At 37.9% G+C, this 26,136-nt stretch overlaps 1 protein-coding gene across 3 annotated transcripts in view; it reads left to right on the plus strand.

Moving 5' to 3' along the window:
• The first annotated feature begins 1,582 nt into the window (after window positions 1-1,582).
• Window positions 1,583-26,136, plus strand: part of abch1 (ATP-binding cassette, sub-family H, member 1) — a 44,988-nt gene continuing 20,434 nt past the window's right edge. Inside the window, exons 1-12 of one of the 3 annotated variants that reach the window (XM_044136424.1) lie at window positions 1,583-1,646; window positions 2,061-2,269; window positions 6,056-6,204; window positions 9,035-9,194; window positions 10,372-10,526; window positions 11,981-12,088; window positions 15,115-15,208; window positions 18,954-19,028; window positions 19,255-19,432; window positions 20,916-21,012; window positions 21,137-21,311; window positions 22,567-22,667. In XM_044136424.1, coding sequence (XP_043992359.1) covers window positions 2,192-2,269; window positions 6,056-6,204; window positions 9,035-9,194; window positions 10,372-10,526; window positions 11,981-12,088; window positions 15,115-15,208; window positions 18,954-19,028; window positions 19,255-19,432; window positions 20,916-21,012; window positions 21,137-21,311; window positions 22,567-22,667 — 1,370 coding nt within the window. In that variant the 5' untranslated portion in view covers window positions 1,583-1,646; window positions 2,061-2,191. Of the gene's footprint in view, window positions 1,647-1,698; window positions 1,944-2,060; window positions 2,270-2,689; window positions 2,818-6,055; window positions 6,205-9,034; window positions 9,195-10,371; window positions 10,527-11,980; window positions 12,089-15,114; window positions 15,209-18,953; window positions 19,029-19,254; window positions 19,433-20,915; window positions 21,013-21,136; window positions 21,312-22,566; window positions 22,668-26,136 lie in introns of those variants that run through there. The other 2 variants (XM_044136423.1, XM_044136426.1) reach the window with 2 other exon arrangements.

A 26,136-nucleotide genomic window follows, 5' to 3' on the forward strand; every position in this document is an offset into this window, starting at 1 on the left:
TTGAACTGCAATAAATGCCTGGAGAAAATAACTTGTTGACTAAATAAAACATACTGAAAAATATATATGAGCAAACTTTGACAAACTTCACATCAACAATAGCGTTTAAGTTATTTAGCATCACGCTAACTGGGTTAGCGTGATGCTAACCTCCACCTGCAGGTGGAAGCATTTCTTACTCTACTACACAGCTGCCTCAGCTTTGACGTCCGAGATTGTGATGGCGAGTCACATATTTAGTGAACATTTTTCTAAATTAACGCCACAAAATCTGTGACTTTAACTACAACAAATTACAAAAATAAAAAGATCCTGGAGCTGTTGATCGATGTAAATAGGTGATCAATTTTACTTAATTTCAAGAAGTACTTTAAGAAGTAGCAGTTATTTATAAATATTTTAACAGTCTTTTATTGGGTTTTCTTGATACCTTCTGACACAACCAGCCCTTTGAGAACATTCAAGATCCAAATGTGGCCCCAAACACTAACCACTCAACAAGTGTGTAAATACACAATATTAAATAACATTATTATTAAATACATAGCAATATGTTCCCACCCATATACAATTTTACCATTTTAAAAAGAACATGCGAGTATACATGTGGGAGGAGGCCTGGCATGTGAAGTGAAAGCATTGTGCCGATGGAGGAGTGTGTGCGTCTGCAGAGAAACAAAACGTAGATATGGCGGCCTTCAAGCCTGATAACACGGCTCTTTTGTTTTTTTTTCTGTCTGTTCTGTGCAGGCCCAGTCCCAGAACTGCTGACTCAGCACCTTTTACAGACACTCTGTATAAGAGTTGATTGTGCTTCGTACTAATTTTTCCTCTGTGAAGAACCTGGTAGCGCTTGAGGAACGATATGTGAGCATGTGCACATATCGTTCACACCATTTGGAGAGAAGAGACTGTTTGTCTTTTCACGACGTTTCCTCCCAGTGTCGACCTGGTGAATCCAGTAGATCCTCATGTTCATTTGAGTCATTAAGAGTTATGTGCTAGTCACTGTGACAGTTCACACATTTCAAAAGTTGTCTTTTTGATGTAAACATTTCTTTTTTTTTTCTGAAATAAACACTTTCCAGTCAACTTTAACTAGTTTCTTTGTCTCTGCTGAAAAACTTTAGACCCACAGCATAATCCTGCCACTGCCATGCTTCAGGTTGGAGATTATGTGTTAGTGATAGTTTTAACCCTGACAAAGTATTTCAACATTGGCTGAAAAGCTAAATTTTGGTCTTATCTGAATTAAACAACCCAATCTTTGTTTTATGACATAACTTTAATTTACTCCTGACATGGTCTTTCCACTAATGTCGTCTAACAAATCTTTGAAGCCTTCACAGAACAGATGAATTTATACAACTGTAGATTAAGTTGGCTGCACTTTTATTCACAAGAATCAGCATAAGGGGGAAATAAAAGCAAATCCATGCCACACTTTTCAGATTTTATTTGTAAAGCATTTTGAAAACCGTTCATCTGTTCCCTTCGACTTCAAAATTATGTCCTACTTTTGTTGCTGTACTGAAAAAAAAATCCAATAAAATACCCACCGATTGTTGCTAGGAAACGGTAAAAAAAACACTGATCATGTGACCAAATTGTTAGAAAGAAGGCATTATTTAATGAAATTTGTAAAGGTAAGAACCAGGGGTAAAATTGTTAGGCTTTTATTCCTTAAAAAACACCTTTCAATCTTGAAAGTGAATTTAGTAAATCATTTTAAAAAATGTGTTTAGACCATAATATATATTTTTGAAGTCGTTCCATGTATCAACTATGCTATATGAGCTACGACATGAGGTCAGAAACGAAGATAGAAGTGTAGCATTTGTGGGCACAAATGATGTCGAAATGGTATCTTTGCTGCGGGGTCAGTTTTGCCCACAGCTACGTTTTACCCCACTCTCCCATAGAAGTTTGCCAAAAATGTTCAGGTCAGACAGGAAATTTTACTGTCATAGTCTCGTCTACGGCAACTCTGTTAAAGAAATATGCACTATGTGATCATTCATGGGTGAAAATAACAAACGACCTTCCTAAATATGTTCCAGTTATTAGAAAGCTTTGGAACTCCCGCAGCCCATCAGTGACTCTCCTTGCCGTCGCCCCTCTGTGGCGCTCTCTGCTGCACAGATCCAGCTCCCTCCTCCTCCTCTTCCTCCTCCTCCTCGCTGCGGCTGCCATGGCTGCGGAGGCTTCCGGCCGCAAAGATGCGACCATCACCGGCCTAGCATACTCCACCGAGATGCTGGAGCAGCTGGTAAGTTGATTTTGATTTTAATTTTTTTTTTTTTAAATGCACACACAAAAAAAAAAAAAAAAAAAAAAAAATGCTTGCGGTGCGCATCGAGGCACTCCTCCTTTTATAGAGCGGGCCTTGATGTGCCGCTGCAGCGGGATGGAGTTCAACTCTGCTGGATGCATGCAACCAGAAGCAGCCGTGTCATGTTTTGGCGTTTTCTCTCATGCGACGACAAACTTTATGTCAAATACTTGTGAATAGGTTTATGCGAAAAGGGAGCAAGGATGCGCCTTATCGCAGGTGGTGTTGGATGGAGGATGGGGAGGGGGGAGAGAGAGACATCAGTGGCTCACATCCTGCGTGACGCGCTGACATATCAGGGGGAGAAGTGAAAGTGGAGGGTCGGCCCGAAGCGTAGCTTATAAATACTCTGTAATTGGCCGGCCTCGGAGCAGTCGGTTCTCTTTTACTGGCCGCGACTTCCCGCTTTTTAAAGAGTCTACGCAGGAGAGCTCGGTTTCTTTCACCCGGCGATGACGCAAGTCCCAAACAACTTGGCAGGAGAGGTAGGAATTGTTTCTGATCGCCCCAGCGGGGCGAGCGGTGAATGAGAGCAGACCTATTGGGTTCGCTTAGGTCAGTATCAGAGGGAGGAAGTGGGTTCTCACAGTGCAGAGAACCAGTCCGGTGTTTCTATTAATTACAACCCGTCTTCCGATTGGAGCAAAGACGTCTGGATTCGGATCAAAATCGGAAATTAGGAGCTTAAAAAAGTCATCTTCATCATTATTATTTTTATTATTATTTTCAAATCGGTGCTTTGGAAGGCAGCTGCTGAACGATAAAGAGCAAAATGCGTTCTTGTATTTGATACTTTGTAAGGACCGTTCACCTGACATACACCAAGCTGTGGGGACCCATTGGTCCTTATGGGACACAAAGCATGGACTCCATAAAATGAAGCGTTGTTTTTGGGTTAAGGGTTAGATTTAGCTCTGTGCACGTGTGTGTGCTATTCTAACGGAGTATTTATTAAAGAAGGAAGCATGCCTTTCTCCATATGCTGACTCGTGAACTAAAACCTGTTCTTCAACTAAGTTGAGATGTTTGTGTCAACTGACATTCACATGCTCCTAACTGAATGTCTTCAGAGTGAGAACTCAGTCAGGAGTCAGTTGCTCTGCCGCCTCTGGACCGTTCACTTTCTACCCACGTCTTCTCTCCTGGGTGAGTCTTATTGCTGGAATTCTTCATCAAATCTTCATCAGCAATGCAATGTCAACATTTCTCATACAGTTTAGTTTCTACGTAGGTACACAAAAGTAAGGTTCCTCTTAAGCAGAGCAGAGGTGCATTAAGGGTGAAATATTTAGGCTACAGTGGCAAAGGTTAGACCGAGCAAATGCTCCAGATTATGCAATGCAATCCCTCTAATCTCCCTGCTGGAAATGAGAGATTCTGGATTAAAGGAGGAAGTTAGTTGGGGGGAAACCGCAAAAGAAATGCTGTGATTACAGCTTACTCGGTTCCTGGTTGTTTTTGGAGCCACATAATTTGTGTCCTGATGGCTGGAAGGCTGTGATGCAAGCATATGGCGAGGAATGCCCCAGTATGTTCCCGTAGGTGCTCTGCGACGGTTGATGGGCTTTTCAGGTTGATGGGCAACTTAGTTTGGGTTCCTGCTTACAAATTCTGAAAGAATGGATCTGGATCTCACCCTAAGTGATTTGGTGACCGCGTCCTGAAGTAGAGGTCAAACAAACAAGGTTTGTTTTTGTTTTTTTTTTCCCAGCAGATTGCATCAGGGTGCTTTGGACAGAACAGCTTCTGTAGGAGTGAAACTCAAACAAGGTGTCTGAGTGTCTTGCGCCGCTTTAATCCATACTTCTTTTGTCCTTTCGGCAGTGAAAGTTTATACGTTTAAAGCACATTATTTCAAACAAAGATTTGTCTGAGAGTATGAATAAAACTTTTAAAAATATTGAGTGTGTAAAAATTATGTCATTAACAGTGAATAAACTGTGAATTTTAATACAAGTTTATTCTGTGAACACACTTGTGTAATGGTTAGACATGCCTATGAAACAAAACAAAAACTACACCAAAAACAAGGCATTAATTGGTGCATTTATAGAATGAAAACTCTGGGACGTATTAATTTTGCCAAATTTAATGATCAGGAAGAAAAACAACAATATATTTCTGTATTTGTCCTGCTGATCCAATCAAAGCAAATCAAGGGAAAATTATCTTAATTGTTCATCAACTCCAAAAAACAAACAAACAAAAAAAACTTTCCAACTTTCACATAAAAAATGTATTATGTTTTTCTAAGCGATCTAAATGTTCCACTAGGTTTTGCATTCTTAGGAGTTAAAATGATTAATAAATCTCTGGGAAAAGAAAAGGTTGCAGAAACAAAATGGCTTGTTCGCCTTCAGACACCTGATTGACCAGGCTGAGGACCTGAAGAACGGAAAGTTACAAATTACAGCATTAATTTTGTCCCATCCAGGCCAATTCATCACATATGGGTAAGTTTATTCCTTTAGACACAACTCGGATCTGAGCAATCCTGTCTGTATAAGACAAATAATCATCCTGACCTTATTGCAGCATTCCAAAACACAACTCCTCTCTGACACTTTTTTAGTACATATTGTAACCACAGAAGAAGTACAAAAAAAGACTGTACAAAATCTGATCAGACACTGCAGAGTGAACTCAGTGATCTCTGGAGGTCATAAATTCACCAACCCATCAATCACTTCCTTTAGACCCAGTTAATAGAGCCATTCAAGCCACGAAACAAACCTAACATTTATTCAGTTAACAGCATGCTGGTTTCATGCTCTTTACTCCATAATAAATGATGGAAAATACTTGTGTTGAAGGAGTTTCTCAAAATTAATAATTTCAGTATTGAGCCTCTTTGTGAAACAAGTGAAATTAGCTGCTTTTTAAGCAGCAGCAAAACACTTCTATAAATATTTTCCAAGATAGACAAAAATACATGTTGTAACTTGAGAAATAAGTGGGCATTTCCACAAAATAAATTGGTCGTGTACAGAAATATTTTTTGCTTTTTCATACGGAGCAACAATGAAACCGGTTTACGTTTGGCAAACAATGTTCCTGGAACCAAAATATGCCAAAAAGTAAGTGCAAAATGTGCTCCTGTGGCATTTTTTCCTCCGTCTTAAACATAAGATTTGTAAATATGCACACAAAGACAAACATGAAGAAATTCAAGGAATGCTGGTGGACTATGGGAGATTTAATATTTTCTGTCTTAGCAACAGACTTTGACAAAGCCAGGGCAGTAGCTCAAACAAGTGAAAAATGTAAAAAATGAAACCTAGTGTATGTTTTAGGTAGCTTCATTAGTCATAAGTATTGTGCTTATAACCGTGTATAAACACTGTACATGGGTATATTTAGTTTTTTACATTATTGTAAAAAAACAAAACAAAACAAAAAAAACTAGTTCCTTTTTTAGCAGTTGAATTATTTACCCAAGAATTTGCTATTATAAATCTTATCTGTATAGTAGATTGCATCTGCGCTGGAAAATGCCAAAAATTCCAACGGTTCTAAATTGGTTGCAGTCTTTAAAAAATGTGCAAAGGTTTTCTGACTTGAGGTATTTTGCAGAGATAAAGCCGCACATTCAAGTCTCAATCCTGTCACAGATTGAGACTCAAGGTGCAAATATTTGATGCGGAGCTGATATAGTAAAGGACAAGTGATCCGTAGCGTGAACTTTCACTGATGTCCTTTAATAAACTGTCCGCTCTCTTCCAGGTGACCGAGGGAAACATGAAAAAAGACGTGGAAGCCTCTGTGCCTGCCGCACCGGACAGCTTTGCAATCCGGTGCCGAGATGTATGCCGGTCTTACGGAAAGCTAAAGGTCCTGACCAACCTTAACCTGACCGTACCACAGGGACACATGTGAGTACTGTGACGCTCAAAGGGGTTTTCACACCTGACCGTCCATTTGACTCGGTTCGATTGGGAAACAAAATTACAATATTTGTTACATTTTTAGTTGGAGAGGTTCGCTTTCACTCTGCACTGTGTCAAACAAACTGAATCCTTTGATAAACCTATTTACACCCTTGCCTGTGATGGCACTGCACTAAGAACCAATGAAGAAAACACTTTATGAAATGTAAACAAAAATGGAGTGATGTCAGATATTCGCAGTTGTAGGATATCTCTTTTGTGTTTGGTAAAAGACCATGAGTATTTTTTCCCCACTAGCTAGATTTGCTAAAGTTCACTTCAGTCAAACTGAAACTTAGGTTTATGGTGGACCAGAGATCACTTTTTTAGTCTACATCAGAGTTTGATTGCACGTTCCTCCTTGTAGCGCTGGCAGGCATTAAGTCAGGGACTTGTACTCTCCCTGGTCATCCAAGGTTTGCTCACCATGCAAATGATGTTTGCATTCTCGAGAGAGCTGCTGGCAGGCCGCTCGCCCTCTCCTTTTGTCATTCAATTCACTAATCAGTCGCCAAACTCATCACCTTCCTGCTTAGAAATCAGGGTTACCCCCGGTACATACCGTTTGGCTGGTTTTTGTGGAAAGAAGAAAATTCCACCCCTCCTAAATGCTAATGGAGTTAGAGATGAGATAGCAAAGATAAGGCTGTGACACCACAGCCTTCAGTCCTTTGTCCACTGTCGCCGCTTTTTGTCTTTGTCATTTCTGAGCCCAGTAGTAGAGGATTTACATATGACTTTTTTCTATATTGACCTAAATTCTTGAAATGACAAAAGTTCAGTTCACTCAGAAATATGTTCAGGTTCAGATTGCAGGTCACTCTTGTACTGATTTTGCAGAGAAAAGGATATCATGTCAACAAGGATTCTTATCTATCCACCTCAAACATGCACAAAATAATGATTCAAATTCACTGTACAGAACCATGTAAGTTAAGTGCCTTACAAACATTGCAAGACGTCTTCAGACTGTGTTAAATCATTTAGCACAGTAATCACATCTTGCACCATCTCGCTGCATAGAGATAGACCATCTAGACTGCACTACATGCTGCTTAGACCACAGTTCACTGAAAATAACACATCATGATGATGACATGGTGTTTTTCAAAAGGATGATGTAACATTCAAAGTGTGTCACAACAGTCATTACGGTATTCCATGTATGTGTGAAGGTCAATGCGCTAAAAGAACTGGCAACTTTGTTCTCCCTCCCAGGGCTGCAAGAAAAGAATGACATTATTTTGTTCTTGCAACCCTGATTTGAGGGGTTCTTACACGTTTTCCTGGACACGTGTTCTGTTGAGAATGTTTTGTCTTGCGGTGTCCAACTATCACAATCAAACCCTGCAGTGAGAGGGAACCATGAGGAACCCAGAGTTCTGCACTTTAGTTCATTAGGACTCGTTCTTGTTCTAGCGAGGGTAAAAGAAAAACATTTGTCTGTTCTTGTATAGTATTGATCTTAAGAATATGCATAATATGCATGATAGCATGTTTTGACTTAATATAGAATGATAAAAATCAAACCTGACAACTTTTGTTTTCCTCTTTAACTATTGTGTAAAAAAAAAACAACAGAAACCGTGTCGTTTTAAACCTGTTTATGATGACAGTATTTTCATCCATGTGGTTGTTAAAACAACATGAAAAATTCTAAGCGCTTAGATCATCTTCTGTCAAATGTAATTAAAGCTAATATTAGGGAGATAGACAGGGAGTAGCCTACCTTTTCTTTGAAAACAAGCCAGGAAGTCTAAACTGCTAGCACATCTTATCATAACCATGTTTTTAAGTTTTAGAAACATTAATGGATCTAAAAACTAAAACAGTTATTAATTTTAAAAATTAAGACTCTGATTGGAATATATTTTACTGTAAAAATAGATCAATTAAGTCTCTTTGTTCTTTAAAACTGTTATTCTAAGTAAAATTATCCATGGCCCTGAATAATTTCCATAAACTTTATTTCAAGTTATCTTTTTTAGAGTATCATGTTCTTTTCAATAAAAATAAATCTACAATACCCCTTCAATTTTTACTTATAAATATTTAAAGATCATAAAATCATAAAGAAATTTTACAAGAGTTTACTTGCCATTTTCTCCATTTAGCTTAGCTGAGCTATCCTTGTATCCCTACCCTTAATGTTAGGCTAAATAAGAAAAAATTGTGATATAACTATGATAGAATAGTAAACAACAAGAAAATAGCCTGTTTACTAAAAATTCAAGTGACTTTTAGCACAACAATTATACATTTTTTTGCTAAATGCTACAAAACAAGAAGTCAGTTTGCCTCTCTGCCAAGTTTTTTGGGTTCATAGCTGCACATTATTCACGTACCTAAACAAAACATTTTGTGACCATGCACTCTAACCAAGACCTATTGGATTAGTTTTCATTGTTTTTAAGTATTTTACGTATTTATATAGATGGATAAAATAATAGTTCTCGGCGTTTTAGCAAACACTGAAAATATTCAGAAGCTGAGAATCTGCACTGAAAACTCAGTCAAACATTTCTGCCACACCCGACATGGTCCCTCAGGCTCATGGTTATGTCTCAACCAAAGCCTTTAGTTTATCCAACATGATCATGTTCAACACAGCTTGCATCCAAACCTGATAACCCAAGTGGCATGTGTGCAACGTAAATTGTTACAGAATGTGCTTGTAGTAGATTTTTATATTTTTATTTTTTTTACCTTGTTTGTACATAAAAATCTTCTTTAGTTTCACGCTCACGTGTGAATTGTTCATGATTTTGTTTTGCAGTTATGGCCTTTTGGGTCCCAGTGGATGTGGAAAAACAACCCTTTTAAAATGTATTGTAGGAACACTGAAAATATCAAGAGGGCACATCACTGTGTTAGGGAAGCCGCCTGCATTTCCTGGACATGAGGTCCCAGGGAAGATGGTTGGATACATGCCACAGGTAAACTGCAAAACGTCAATACTCAGCTCCCTTACAGTCATTTACTCAAAAGTCTTGAATGTTTTGAAAAGCAAACACATTAACTCAAAAAAACATTGCATTTTGCTGTCAATCTTCGGACGAGGTTTTGATTTTTAGCTTGTTAAAAATCCACAATTTCCTCACATAACAGTTTCATAAGTGTAGGAGTGTGGAAGATTTTAGGTGTGACCCAGCTTTTATGCCAGTTTATGTCAGTGAGCTGCTCTTTATGACCAAAAATCCCTGCCTCGCTCCGGGGCTTCAGTAATTTAGCCTGTGTTGCTAGGCGATGTGAACCTGCAGTGTGAACTCGTTACTGTCAGATCTGGTCAGTTGCATGCTACCTGTCCTCATGTTGCCTTAAGCGTCCTGTTCATCCACGCAGTGCGACACATATAGAGAGAAAGAACTGACGTGAAATATGTGGTGCTGCGTTGCTTTTCTTTGATGCCAAGATATTTCTTTTCTTAGAACTCAACAAGAGATGTCACCAATAAATAGTAAAACCACAAGAATGTCATGTCATAGGGAAATATTTTGTGTTTGTATACTCATAATTTGGATGTTTTAGTGTTTTTTTAAGGAAATGCAGTCTTAATCTTTGCTTTTTTTGTATATTTAAATGACATTTAAAGCACGGTTATTGCGTTTTTTTCGTCTTTGAATGTTCAAATTTGCTTCTGTAAAGGTCTTAATGTGTTACTCCTAACGTTTTAGATATCAGGTTCTAGTTAAGGATCAATAGTGGTTAATAACTTACCTGCAGGACATCGCTCTTTTTCCACCTTCATGATCTGCTCTCATGAGAGGCCGTAGATCACAGGTGTCAAACTCGAGGCCTCAGGGCCAAATCTGGCCCGCCGCAGCTTTTCATTTGGCCCTCTAGATCCAAATTACATCAGTAAGTCCCTCCAGTTTTTCACAAATGCTGAAAATTTACACAAAATCAACACATGCCCACATTTCTTCTGATTTTACTGCAAGTTTTCCTCAAAATTGGTCAAAAACATTTGACCAATTTTGTGTCAAATGTTTTTTGACACAAAATTGTCAAAAAACAATTTTGTTTTTTGACAAAAAAACAAAATTTTTTGTTTCTTGCCTCTGATGTCAAGAAACAGACAAGTAATAAAAAGTGTATGTTTGTGTTGCACAGGAACTGGCGCTGTACAACGAGTTCACCATCAGTGACACCTTGACTTTCTTTGGACGAATCCATGGCCTGACATCGAAGGAAACCCAAGCGCGCATGAACTTCCTCATTGACTTCCTGCATCTACCTCAGAAAAACAGCCTAGTCCGAAATCTCAGGTAAAACTCATTTACCACTTTACATTTAGTAAGGACTTTAAAGATCCTGCACTCCAATGTGCACCTGGTCGGGGCTAAAAGCATTTTATCGTGCGATACAGCCAGTTAATGATGTGCTGTGGACTTTGAACCTCGAATGATCTGTATTAGTGAACCCACATTAGACGGACAAACATGATCTCTTCTCTTGAGAGGCTGTAAAGCAACAAAGCAGTCAGAGCTTGTCTGATAAGCGCACAGGGGAAAGTTAAATTACGCTGCCGTTTTATGACTATTATGTTCACATCAGTGTTGACAGAACTGAAATCCCTTGTTAGACTTACTATTAAACTCTGTGAAACTATATTTTATTAAGTTTCTCTTTTTCACGTTGTTGTGTTCTGTATTAGCTCTACCACGGTTCTGATGCTGATAAAGTTCTCTCGTTTCTCTTTAATTGTCATGGTTTGAGTTTTTCTGTATGTTTATTTTGAGTTTCTGTGTCCTTTGAGTGTTTGTGCTCTCCTGTCTCCCCTTGATTGCTCCCTGCTGTGTCTCGTTTCCTTGGTTACCCTCTGTGTATTTAACCCCTCCTGTGTTCCTTGGTCCTCGTTGGGTCCTCGTCTCATTTGGCGTCTCTTTGTCGCATGTGTTCCTCAGTCCTTTCGTTCACCCTGTCACTACCTGTGATGATCCCTGGTTTCCGCTCAGCAGTGCTGCCAGGGATTTAGGACTATTTTCTGTTGGATCATCTGTACCGGTTTCTTGTCATTACATCATCATTCACTTCTACCTGGTCTACCTTCACCACCCCCCACACTGCAGATCATGACATTAATTTGGTGTAAAAATTTGCTTCAGTGTCCTCTGGTGTTATATTTTGAAATAATGAAGGGACAAAGCTTCATTTAGAAAATATACATATATATATGTATATAAAATTGTGCATTTTATGACTAGTTAGTCTTCATCTTACTCTTTTTATTATGAAATTGTTTCAGCTCATGTTTGCTGATCTCCCTGCTGCTCCACCTCATTCAGTAATAGTCTTATTATACGGGTGTGAATGCTGTGGCCTAATATGGAAAAGTCCATAATACACGCCTCACTAAAGAAATGTCTGGTATGCACAAACATGCTCCATATGTAGCCTTTACAATGGCGTTTTGTGCGTTTAATTATTTTATTATGTCATATTTGTTTAAAATGCAATGTTAGATGTATTTGCTCAGTTGTGATTTGCTAAATATTACATAGGTTGTTTTTAGATGATGTCACCCCTGTGATTAGTTGTCAGTCCCACCAGGCAGGTTTGTCTTGACCGTTTCGTTCTGGAAGCTTCCAGCTCCCATCTTTTCGCCTTCCTCTGGATCGAGCGGCATGCACAAGATCAACCAGTTACGAAACAACCGGCGACACTGGTGAAGGATCTTCCTGTGTATTTAATTTTCACGTTTTGTCCCGGTGTGTCACAGCGGGGGTCAGAGGCGGAGGGTGTCTCTCGGAGCTGCCTTGCTGCAGAATCCTGAGCTGCTCATCCTGGATGAACCGACGGTTGGAGTGGACCCCGTGCTTAGAGCCAAGTATGTAGCCGCCTGTCTGTTCTCTGTGAGTCATGCAGCAGGTCTGCAGACTGCGCTTTCACAATCATGTGGAACTTTCCAGATGCCCTTACACAAACACAACCCATTAAAGGTAGACAAAGGGATACGACTGAGGCCCAACTGGGTGTAAATCCTTAAGGTCTGATGGAACCAAATATTTGCATACATTATATATATATATATATACAAAAGAAACTACATTGCATTTTTTTGTTACATTTAAATCAGATTGAAGTTTTCCTGTTTCAGCTCAGTTAGCATTAGGAAAATTATTTTTTATTTCCTAAATGCTAAAGATTAGAAATGTTTTGGGAGATTTTTCTATCACTTCCTTTAAAGTCAGAAGTTGACATGAAGCTTGCATTGCCTTTAGATAATGATCTCAGTACTTTGTCATGGCTTTTACATCCCAAATCTGAAATTAGCTGGTGGCAGCATCATGTTGTGCATGTTTTGCGACAGGAGGGACTGGTGCACTTCATACAAAATATAACACATCAAAACGTCACAACACAACAATCAGGAAGTTACAACATGAGTCCCCATTGGTCTTTCAAATGGACGATGACCCTGAGTAAAGTTATGTATACAGTACAAGGTTTCCCCCGGAAAACTTGCTAAGCCCAGTGGTTGGGCGCTAGGACAGTCATTCATCCAGGAGTCCGTCACGTTTTTGAGTTGAAAAAAAGTTTAAAGTTGACAGGGAATTTTTAAATATCACTTCTAAATTATGTGTTATCAAAAGATTGGGAGATTAATACCTGAACACCAACTATAAAGTCTTAAAACATACAAACATTTAAAATAAAAAAAACTTAAATAAGCAATGCTTAGCCTGATGGAGCACAAGTAAAGCCTGGTGGCCCGCCAGGCTTATAATACACTGGGGGAAACCCTGCAGTAGGTTCAGGACAGCAGAGGGGCCATCAGAAATACTTCATCTCATTCCAGGAATGGGCCAAACCTTCAGCAAAGCTAAAAGTTTTGTATAATTCAGCGTCTTTATGTATGCATGTAAATATCTGTTTGGACTGAATTTGTATTCTAGTTGGATTTATTTTATTTTTTTTACATAGAAGCAATATTAATAGTTTCTTTTTTGATTTTTGGCTTTCTAAACAATGTGGAAAATGTTTCTATGGAACCATGCTGTCTCATAAATGAATAATCAAAACCTCATGTTAAATCCTTTTATGTCACCTTATCAGTTTGTTGCTGATTGCTCTAGTCATCAACTTAAGTTTATTGCCGGAGCTTTAGTTTTTCTCCGAAGTGCGTTATGTTATCTGCAGAACATAGGTGTGTGTATGTAAGATGTTCTCTCAGTATGATAACGTTGAGCATCAATGCCACATCATTTTCACAGTTTTCTTACCTTTCCTAATTTCAGGATTTAATTTTAACGTGTTTAATTAAAGGTAGTAAACAAAATGTGTTTTTAGTTCAAACCAGAATATTGCGTACAGCATCAAAGTTAAAAGTTTGGGCTAAACAAAATGACTGTTGGTCAACTAAAAAGAGTTAATCCTTTTTCAGAAACCCTTTGTTATTGCAATACATAAAATCTTATGAAATTGAGCCATTTCTGTGAAATACACTAGAATTTCCTCTTGAAATGCTGCAACAGTTCTAATTTTCTATCTTTACGTTCATTCTTTATCATTAGAAGATTTTCTTCAGTGCTCGGTCAGATGAAGTTGTTTCTTTGGACATGCGGCACTTTTAAAAAATTCTGCTGCCATGACTGTAAGCAAGGGGAAAAGACTTCTTTCAGCACACTGACTCGCAGTGCACAGGAGCGGGTGCAGATAAGACGATACTAAGCTGGCATCTCATTAAAAAGATAGAAAATTTGCTGGGTTTTTCCACTGAAACGTGTCTGGAACCAGGTCATGTTTACTTAACACTTGTGCTTGTACATGAGGAAAAATGCTATTCTGATGCTTAATGAATTTCAAGAAAATCATGATGTCAAAAACATCCATATATTCATTTCATCATGTATTCCTGCTTATTCATACAGGGCCCCTTGGGGCTGCACTGAAACCAAGTATTTTATTTACAGTTCAAACAAGACGAAACTAATTTTCTAGTAACTTTTCAGCAAGAGCTTAATTTTAGTCAATAATTCCTTAGTACTGATTAAAAGAAAAAATAGTAGATCCTCTGGCAGATTATTTTGCTTATTGTTAGACATTTATAAGTGAATCTATAAGTAATTTGCCAGAGGGTCTGGTACATTTTTCATAAATACTAAGGAATTATTGACTTAAAACAAGCTCCATCATCTTGCTCAAAATTTGTCTTATTTCTAGTGTAGTTAAATATTTGCAGAATAAACTAGACAAAAAGAAAAACTTGGTAAGATTTTGAGTTTTTGCAGTGTGAAGGTTGTGATCTATCAAAAACATCATGAATAAAGAGTTAGTTTCCATTTATTTGTTTAATATGAATACTTAAATTGTATGTCTAAAGCACCTTATTATGTAATTATAATCAGCAATGAATACACTATATTTTACTATTAAGTATTTTCAGCATTGGTAACTTATTGTAATTTTAGGATGAGTTAATTCGTCTGTAGCCACTTTTTCTGACTGCCCACAGACTGAAGTTCAGTTTATCTAATCAACACAGATGGATATTACCTTCACACCGATAGCGCCGGTAAAAACCTAACATTCTGCTAACCTTTCTGATAGTAATGGTGCACTGACAGCTACAACCTGGCAGAAGGGTGAAGAGTTTCACCAGTTAAGGTCAACACCAGCGTTTTAGATTATTCCTGAGAAAGGCGGACATGTTTTTTTTTCCATAATCCAGCCCTGCGGGGTGTTGCTGCGGCGATGTTGCGTAATCACACTGCCTGGCCGGATCAGACGGCTCGAAGCAGGCCTGCTGCTGGTAAAGCATGTGAGCCGCCAGTTTAGGAAAACTCCATTCGTGCACAGGTCAGGTGTTATGTAACATGTTGTGGGTTTTTTTTTTTTCATCTTTGATTCTAGGATCTGGCAACATCTGGTGGAGATTGTGAAGACGGGGAGAGTCTCTGTCATCATTACTACGCACTATATAGAGGAGGCCAGGCAAGCCAACGTGGTAAGCAGATATGAACAGGCGCATGTGTGTACACACTGGAACAAAATGAATGGACAGACGCAGCCGAGCCAGGCATGAAAGAGAACTATCAGAACATCTATAGATCAAAACTCTTTCACAGAATAATGAGTCTGGAGATGAATTAGTTTTGACAGCAGGATCATGAGTTCAAGTTCAGTGAGGGTACGGTGGAATAAGTATGCACAAAGGCTCACTTGTGTGTTTATTTACATCTTCTGCTCTGGTTGGCAGATTTCATGCGGTGTAGATCGCTGCCATAATTAATAACGGCTTTAAGCGAGTTTAAATGTGCTGTAAAACTGCAGTGGCTTGTTATTTTTAAACATTAATCAACCTTTATACTTGTAAAGAGTTGAAGTTCATACCAGGTAGATGCGCCTCAGCTGGAGGATACTGGGAACAAACATTGAGTTTTCCAAATGGCGAGAAAAGGAACAAAGTAAGAAGTTAAAACGTGCAGTACATGCTCAACATAGTTCATAATTTGAACAAAAATCTGTTACAAACCCCAAACTGACTTAAAAAAAAAACATTTTCTGAGTTTTGTAAAACGTCAAGTTGAAAAAGGACAAAAGAATGATCACATTTGCATGAAAATGATGTTAGGAAATCAAAAAGCCCTTTTCCTTCATATTAAAGTCGAGTCATTTTCTCAGAAAACTAACTCTAGGTTCACCAGAAATCCAATAATTCTTTGAGTTCATGCATTGTTTTACAAGTAATCTTCTTTATAAATTCCAAGAAGTTAAAATGCAAGTGAATGTTTGCAATGCAGATTAGCTTTTCTGTAATCCAACCATAACTATGTGGTGTAGATTAGTTTATGGAGAGAGCAGGTTTAGCTAAGCTAATTGAAGACAACGATTTATATAAATCTTTTTTTTTGTTGCTTACTGCTAACAGTTAGCACAGAAATAAAATGCTGGTTTATTGGTGACAAAACTAAATGTTTCCTTCTAAATCATGTCACAGGGTCCTATATTCTTTGCGTTGTTTAAAAAAAATTGATTTAAGCTTTGAAAATGAGTCAGAAGTGGTTTTTAGTTTCCATTGGAGCTAACAGTACCGCTGAATTAGCTAGCTAGCTAACGTAACTAGTGACGTCAATAAGTCTCTGGAATTCACTCAGACAGACCTCAACTGGATATATATTTTTTTATTCTGGGAAAGAAGAGAAAACAAATTAACCACCTCTTCAACTCCTTCTCTCTCTCTCTCTGCACTCCAGCCCTAAACGTAAAAATAAAAACAATGTTCAACCTAGCACCGGTTGTTCGCGCCAAAATAAAAAAAAGGAAATTATGATAAAACTGTTTCTTAAAAATCCACAATGATGGTCAAAACTGCAAAATAATACACTAACAAACAATAATAAACAACATATGGCAGAAACCTCTACATCAGCAAACTTTCCTCCGACTTACCCACAGCAGCGGGAACAACGCTGTGAGAGAAAAAAAAGGGGGGGTTTGGGGGGGAAGCTACGAGGGCTGGAATCAGCTACGGAAGCCCAGGAAACACAAACGAGACGGAGTGCAGAAGAGCGACCCCCGCAGGCAAAAACAACAAAATACATAAAAATAACTGAATAAGATAAAATTCACAAATTCGCAATATAAAATGAATAAGAAATAATAATTTAACAAAAAGCACATTTGTAACTCTGTTACACTAACTCAGAATAACTTAAGGCAGTTATGCTTTGCTTACCTTCCAGTACATCATGATGCCAAAGGCAAACACTGATGTGCCTGTTTTAATTGCCAAGGGCTTGTTAATTATGTGTTTCATAAATATTCATCACACTTGTATGAAGACGAATCATTGCTCTAGTTTACATGTGTCAAACTCAAGGCTCGTGGGCACACTCTAAATTTAACACTAGGTGTGCTTAAATATTATTTTATCAATCAAATCATTGAAGTTTTTATCTGTTTACAGCCAAATTATATCAATCGGTCCCTCCAGCTTCTTGAGAATTATCGTGGAAATTCATGCAAAATCAACAAATCCCCAAACTTTTTTGTGCTAACATATAATTAAGGGTTTATTGCAGATTTTTCTCAAAAATTGTCAAAAACTTTCTTACTTGTACTAAACAGTCGCCTCAACCTTAATTGATGTCAAATTGTAGTCCATGGTCTATACAGCGAGTAATAAAAAAAATTGCATTTACCGTCATAAATAAGTGCAAACATTTACAAATTTGTACCACAAACACTTAGATTTTTATTGCAAAAAAATTACAAAATGAATCACGAAATCCTGGAGGAACTGAAAAGTTGCTCAGTAATATTTAATTTTAAGAATTCATCGATAGTTTTAACAGTTTGTGGACAGGTTTTATCAATACGTTCTGGCACAACCGGCCCTTTAAGAGCATTCCTGGTCTTAATTTGGCCCAAAACAAAAATGAGTTTGACACCTCTGCTCTAGTTTGTGTTCCAGTGCACTTTGGACCAGGTTTTATTAAAGGATCTTTGAACTTAGCTGCTTCTCATCTTACCTTCTCTGCGGACTAGTTTTTTACTTTCTGCTGCAGAAAAACATTCCTCCAGCATTGTGCTGCCACCACCATGCTTCACAGCAGGGACGGTGTGAGCCAGTCATAAACAGTACCTGTGAGTTCAGGATAAACAGCTAATTGTGTTATTACAACTTGAAAAGGCGTAATTACGAACTATTTTGCGTGCAATTTGTTTTTTAAATTAAATTTATTAAAATTGGTTTTAGAGTAAAGCAAAATGTGGAAAAACGTTTCTCACATTTTGGAAAGTTATTGCAAGTTTTTACTGGGAATAATATTCTGCCGTTGTGAACAGATTTGAATACTTTTCTGCGTCTTGGTGCAGAATTTCTCAACACTTGACTGTCTTGCTGTCGTTTAAGAAGCTTTTTTAACCAACTCAGTACAAGTCAAAACTGGATGATTTGAATACAGAATGTAAATATGCTTTTCTTGTTGTTGAACTCTTAAACATAGAGAATAAAAATATCTGATAAAACCAGTATGACCACTTATGTGTGACTACTTTCAGTATTAAATGACAGCTTGACGGAAGACAGTCACATGTTCAGAGTCAGAATGACTCAAATGTATTCGCTAATTGTTTTTTTGTTTTTTTATCCCTTACCAGAAGAATGTTTGGTCATGTAATAAGCATCACAAATTTTGCTCTGCTCTACTTTTAGGGAATGAGAAGAAATTAGCTCTCCTGGCTATTGAAACTTTGCCATGTCACTTTGATGCGACCTAGAAAATAGGACTGATAAAACACTGCAACGTTCAAAAGGAATTCGGAAAACACTGCAAGCTTGAATAATACAAGTTGTCCACCCAACAATCACAAAAACTCAGAAAAGAAATAAAATCTGTCATTTGTTTTTTATGTTCAATTTGTTCCTCTATCTGTTTGCACAGTTTCTTGTCATTAGAGCAGATTTTGTCAAAATCCCATGTCTCTTTGCTGTAGTTCTACCTCTGCTTTTTCTTCCATTTCACTTTATTTCTCTTAAATGACGGGGATTTTACCTTTTATTTCCTTCTTTCTGTTTGTGCTCTCAACCATTTTCAGGAACAGTCTAGATGTCAGCTTCCTTTCGTAGGGGCCCGTTGTGTATTTAGTATGTCCACTAACCTGTTGTCTTTAAATAGGTTTACACTGGGAACGAAATCAAAGTATTCTCCTATAAAAGTTTTTTTTTTCCCCCTCATTGTTTTAAGGTTGGTCTGATGAGAAACGGCTATTTACTGGCAGAAGGTCCTCCAGATGCAGTCATGAAGCAGCACAGTGCAACAGTGAGTACTCTCTAGGTCTCAGGTGTGTGGCTCCTGTCAGGGTCAGGGAGTCGATTTCGCTTTCTGATGACTGAAACGTGACTAAGAAGGTGGGGGGGGGAGGGGAATGGAGAAAAGGTAACCTCTCTCTGCTCCTTGAGCTGTTCTCATACAAACTCCGCAAAAGCCCCAATTAAACCCCATGCGCCGCAGCTTGTTGTGACCTCCGTTACGGTTCTGTTTCCAGACCCTGGAGCATGCCTTCTTGCAGCTGTGCGAGTCGTCGGATCAGAACTCCACACAGGAATCCAACTCAGAGAGCGAAACTCTGGAGAAAAGCCAAACGTTCGCGAATGGCCGGGACGAGAGTCAGCCAATCCTCGCGGTTGGGCCTCCGCCTGTGGAAGACGTTCCTAAATGTACAGGTACCGATGTATGCACAATGTATTTTATGAAACTCCACAGACTAAACTTATCAGAATAAGGGTCATAATTCCAAGTTTGTTTGTTTTGTTTTTTTTAACCTGCCTGGTGAAAAAGTTTTGCAGGCATATGTCTCACAATGTTGTTCCAAAATATGTCTAATTGTGACCAGGGATCGGTTTTATAAATCTTTTACAAAATCCCAGTCGAGACCTGGTTGAATAAACGTTAAATAGAAATCCAATTACGTAATATCTATGCTTGCAATCTGAATTTGAGACTTTAAAAGCTTCCTTCTTTTAGTGTCTTTAGGAAATATGTTCAGTGCCACGTAGCTGGCGTCAATCTGTCGTGGGCCTTTTTTGGAAATTTTTTATTTTTTTTTTTACTTAGGAGCACGTTAATGTTTTTCAAGCTATTGAGATCAGTACGTTTATATGCTGCAAACATGGCAACTAAAAACAGAGAGATAGTTCATTCATTATTTACATTTTGTAATGTAAAAGTTTCAAACTTAAGTAGAGTTGATCTCTTTTTGGGTGACAGGCCAACTCAGAGTAGAAGGAAAATGACGCAAGGTTTCTGCCTACACAGGGTGTCCAAAGTGCCGCTTTTAGCTGCACGGATAGTGGATTTAGATTAAGACTTTTAGTTTTTAATTAGGGTAAAGTGATCACAAGTTAAACATTTCTTACAATAGAAAATATTGGCCACAATGCAAAGAATTATATTTTTTATTTAGATTTCAGGCTCATTCTGTAGGATTTTTTTATGCGTATTTTGTGGAGATTTTCATATTTATTCTGTAAATTTAAACTTCAAAGCTCCATAATTTAATTTCTAGAGTGTAAAACTGTCTTTGAGCCAAACTAAACATGATTTTATTATATGTGACAAATAAAAGTTAAAGTATTCATCTTTAAGTAACCAGGATTTTTTGCTTTCTCCTGCAAGCTGCAAGCTCCACATCTATCCTGTGACTTTTACTCAACTTACCCAAATCTGCTTTTTATCACTTTATTAAAATTGGCTAAGACTAGAAAAAATTTACAAAGAAAGGAGAGACCTAAATGCTGTTGTTATCGCACAGAATTGACTAAATGTTTTTCTTTTTAATCAAGACCTAAACATTTTGAAAACTGGATTCCTTTTTATATATGTATGTACTTTTACCTGCAAAACCTGTTTGAAGTTTTGGATCTGCAGTAATAGATCACCTTCCCAACGAAAAAAATCAGACTATTTGTTTTGTTAAAGTACTCTGGTTTATTGTTGAGAAGGAAAAATTAGTCTTTTGGCCATCGAGTCCTTTGACATTTTTTGTGACACAAAGTTTGGACACCCGTCACCTGAACTTATGGTGCTGACATTATGGTTTAATCAGCTTGTACTATACGGTCACATCTACGTTAACTTGCTGCTCTCCCCGTGTGTCACGGGGTCAGTTTAAAGACTTGTCTTATTTTTCTGTGATTTGATGCTCAGCGGACTGGAAGACGCGGGGCAGACACATCCTGCCGAAGGGGAGAAACATCGGAGCCCTGGTCATCAAAACAATGGTGCGGATGAAGAGAATGCCAGGGTATTTCCTATTCCTTTTTTTTTAAATTATTTTATTTTATTTTTTTATTTCTGATCAATAACAGCAGAAGAAAAACAAACAGAAGCTTGTTTAGTGACTGGTTGGATCTCCCGCGGGCTTGCAGCTCGTTGTGTTTCCAGTTCCTGCTGCCGGTCATCCAGATCTCGCTCATCTGTCTGTGCATTGGTGGAGATCCGAAGGGGATCCAGGTTGCCGTGGTGAACAACGACACCTACCCCCCGTCCAGCTCGTTCAGCCAGTCGCTGCTCTCCTTCCTGGACAACTCCAGCGTGATTCAGGTACGGCTTCGTTTCTGAGTACGATTAAAACAAGCCGATGGTCTCGCATGTCCCCGCATCCTTAAAATGACTTAAATTCTTCTTCTTCTTTTTAAAAAAAATAAAAATTTAAATAAGTTGACCTTAAATACTTTAATCACAGTCTTTGTCTTGACATGATTATTATTTACACTAAATAAACAACCCAACAGAAATCTCCTTACTTTTTATCTATAGTTCCTTCAAAGGCAGCAGTTACTGTACTTAGTAATTTAAATGTGCAGATGTGTGTGTGTGTGTGGGCGTGTGTGTGTGTGTCTTTTGTTTAAATCTTAACCAACAGAGTTTCAGTTCTCCTTGATCAGACTTCCTTTCTTCTAGGAAAGTTTCGTTCTGTTTGTGGAGGAACCGCAACCTTTCAGCACATGTACCACACAGAGTACGAACTGACCCAGGTTGTCACAGATTATGGGAGTTTTCAGAAAAGTGTAGCTTTTATTATCTTGTAATCTGTGAGCAGCAGTTTTAGGTCATTGTTAAATCTGATTTTCTTGACCCTGACAAGCTTTCAAACGTTCAATCACGTTTACCATTACAAGTCCTCCCATATTTCCAGTCCAACGTGCTGCTGGAACCTTTACAGTGTATTTTTTAAGACTCGTCTTATTCCCAAACCTGCTTGGGTTCTGTTAGACCTGAATGCTGCATGTGATACACTAGGTCATAAAAACACCACTGGTTCATCTGGATTGATGTTGGTGGTCCAGCTCTTTCAGTGGTTCACCTCAAAACAAGATCCTTTTTATCTCCAAATTATTTTCTTTTATGCCTCGTCTCCCCTCTTGGGCACCGCAGGGCCCTATTTTTGGCCCCAGTCCTGCTTTCTTAGTTTCCCCCAAAAGCTACAGATTATCCCCCAAGCTGTCATTCTCACCTTCAGCAATAGAATAGAAATTTCTCATGAGAAACAGCAACAGATCAAAAGGTGTTAGTTTCGGTACTTTTTTTACCCTTGCACACAGCATCTTACTAAATGTGTCAAGCTCTATGTGTTTCTCTTGGTTCTGATCTCCATTTAGACAATCATGAATCACTTTTTCCATGTCTTCATTACTTCACAATTAGACTACTGCAGAGTATTTTATATCCAGAACTTTAGGGAAAAAGCCTTACAATTACGTCCAGGCCTAAGAGTGTGTTGAGGTTTCACTTCAAATAGCAGAAAAAGAAACAACAGCCATATATTTAATCTGCTCTTGTTTTTTTGCGTTTACAGGTTCCCCTGCCCCACAACAAGGCGTTCGAAGGGGTCCATAAAGGAGAGTACTGGGGGGTCATCGGCTTTGGACAGAACTTCACCAATTACTTGACTAAACGGTAAGATGATCTCTAATGACATTACCTCGTTTGAATACATCTGGTTTTGATCACACTGCATGAGTCATCCTGAGAGTGTCAAATCTTGAACTCTGGTAGCTAAATGCCAAAGTTTGGGTAAAACACAAAATATTTGGCACAGTAACATCATTAATAGTATCCATACTTAGGGAATGATGCTAAAAAAAATACACAAAGAGGCCTAACCGGAGTAAAATATAGATATAGAAAAATATCATAAAACAACAATAAAATCAGAATATATTCCTGCAATTTGGCTTTTAACTGGTTTGAAAGTAGAAGTACAGCACTTAATCAGCCACTGATCATTATTTTCTTGACCTGGCTCTAACCTGGAATCAACAGATCAAAATAAACCTTTTTTTTCTTTTCATTTGTTAAATGCTCCAAAACTTAAAGACTCTTAATTTTAGTCTGTAGATTTTATGACAACTAAAAGTAACATAGTCGCTTGATTGTGCCTGGAAAATACACAGTACTGCCTCTTTAATGTTTTATAATCCTTGGAAAGAATATTTATAATTCCTAAAATGCAGGTCACACCTCAAACAAACAACGGAATTTGTGTGGTTTTGCTTTAAATGGCTGATAACATGGAGGGCAAACACATTATACATCGCATTATATGTTTATTTAAACTAAAACAATGTCATAAAAGAATTGTAATTACCTTCATCAAAAGCAACTTTAACAGAAGATCTATTGTTTGACTGATTGGTCATATTAATTCCTCTGTAAGTCGTTCTGTTTGTGTTGGAGAGTGGAGTGGAGCTCTGTACGGTTCGTAACTCTACCCCACTCTTCCCTAAAAGCTCTCGTGTCTCTCCGCTCGGCTATTGTTACACGTCAGATACACATCTACTACCATCGGGAGTCTCCTCCGTACTTCTGCAAGACGCGTACAGTTTCCTCCAGAGGCATTCAATCCCCTGGATGTTTTTCACATCTTGTCATGTTATGATGCCTTAAACTTCTCTGTAATCTGATAGAGGAACACAATGCAGCAGTGAAGAAGAAGGAAAAGGATTTGTGATTATTAAGTATAGTTTTGTTATATATTCAACCCTTTTCACTCAAAATTTTGTAACTTCGACTCAGGAGTTGTAACACCGCATGATGTAATGGCGTGATAAACTTGGGCTATAGATATGGAATGTAATAAAACATAATTAAGACCGCATTAGTAAAATCCTTGAACGCATTTTTGAATTGTTTTGCTTTGAACAAAGTGCAGGTTCATACAGAGAGTTCTGCTCTGAAAAGACAAATAAGTTATCAGAAGTTCATTTATTGACCAAAAGTTCAATTTAAAAGGATCTACAACATGATCATAATTAGAAGTATAATTATGAACACTAATATAAATATATATGTAATCACTGAACAGCTACCAGAAAAAAATAACGTTTCACCTGACTCCATGGTTTAGCTGCATTTATTGAAAACCCATTTTTCTCATTCTGTTTCCTTTCCTTCCTGACTTCTGTCACCGTGAGGGTTTCGGTTTCGCAAACCGACGCTCTCATTGTTGTTCATCTACAACGACCGTGTGCTCTGAGTCACACAGGTGTTCAGTCGTCATGTAAACGCCCTACCGGTTCGGACCGGCTCTGCTAAAGTACGCCACAGTGTCAAACAAAAAACAAATTCCTCTAGAGAAAAGAGAAAAAAGTTCACCACACATACGTACTTACTTGGAAACACGTATAAACTATATGTGCAGAGAACCACCTCACCGGTCTAGTTGTGAAACTTGTTTCCCTGCCTTTTGTTTGACCTTTCTGACCTTTACCTATTATATGTGCAGCAGAGCTGCTCAGCAGATATCAGCATAATCATCTACAGCTGAAACCCTAACCCTAGTGTGTTGTTTATATCGTTTTTAGAGCTTCAATCATGCTAATAATAATTAGTGAGAAAGAGGCTTTAAAATGCTACAACTTAGCATAACTGTATTTCCTGACCATCCTACCAGCAGTCAAACGATATGCCAACATTGTTTTTTTTTTTGTTTTTCTCGGCACTATTTCTTTTGTATTTTATTTTTCTAAATAAAATACACTATTATTTTTCTAATCCTAAATTTTTATTTTTTTATTATTTTTTTTCTAACCCTAACCTTTCCTTTTAATTACTTTTAATTATTTTTATTGCATTATTTAATAAATAATAAAAATAATAGTAGTAATAATAATAATAATAATAAATTCAAATAAAACAAAAATACAATTCTTAAAAATAAAAAATAAAATACAAAAGAACATCAAATGATTAAAATTATAAATGAAAACAGGATCATAGTAAAACGTTTACAACCGAAACGAAGACAAACGTAGGGGGTGGAGCCTCAGATAGGAGGAAACTATAAATAGAGAGCTCTCCTCTCACTCCCTCAGTCTGCATTGAGCCAGAGCAGTGACAGCATCATTAAAAACAGTGTGTGCCTAAAGCCTGAAGAAGACCCATTTTGGTCAAAACGTTGCGCTAATTAGACACGTATTAATTTCATATTTTTTTTCATTTAATTTTAAGATTTTTAATTTTTATTTTTCTTTCCTAAAAATTCAAAAGAAATAAAAAAAAAAGATATAACTGAATAATATATAAAAACAAAACATATAAGAAACATATATTAAATAATATTGTTTAGGTAATAAAGCTGCCTGAGAAAATCCAAAAACGTAAAAAGAACGATGTGGCCAGACAACAACTGGCAAGTTGTTAGGTATGGGAGGAGACGGGAAGAACGTCCCCCTACCTATAAGCAAAGGGATGGAGGAGGAAGGACTGTGGTGCTCCTGTTTTCTTTGGAGAACAGGCTAGACCGTTTTGCCCTAACCCTACCCCTACCTAACCCCTCAGGTTCCACCTATAGGAACAGCACGTGAGGAAGGTGACTCTAGGACTCAGGAGTCTTAAATGCAGTCCAGTCTTCTAGAGGAATAGCCTCACACACGCACACACACACACACACAGCAGGTATACACAAGGATTCAAACAAAACCACGTTTTTCCCCACCTTTAATCAATAATTCCACTCCAAACCACAGCTTAAAGGTAAACCAATGACAACCATTAACGGGTACAAGATAACGATCCGCCCTTAAGACAGAAAAACCTTAAAACAACTCAACAGTCCAGCATCTTACACAGCACATACAAGCCAAGAGATTGAACTAAAAAGCAACCGTAAGCACATGCACCCCCACAAGGTAGCTCCCCGTTGCCCAGGATAGATGTATGCTACAGAGCACCAAACGAGTCAGAATCGTGATGGGCTTTGGACACTCCAAGAGTGAAAACTCAAACACCTAACCCTAACCCACCCCCAATAATGAGGGTCCCTCTGTCAAAAATCATTCCATTAGTCAAGTATAAACAACATCCTTATACTTTTTTATAATTTTTCATCTTCCAAATGAGTTGATTAGAAGAGAAATAACAATAT

This window comes from Gambusia affinis, linkage group LG13 (genome assembly GCF_019740435.1).
Source record: "Gambusia affinis linkage group LG13, SWU_Gaff_1.0, whole genome shotgun sequence".
NCBI classification, from domain to species: Eukaryota; Metazoa; Chordata; class Actinopteri; order Cyprinodontiformes; family Poeciliidae; genus Gambusia; species Gambusia affinis.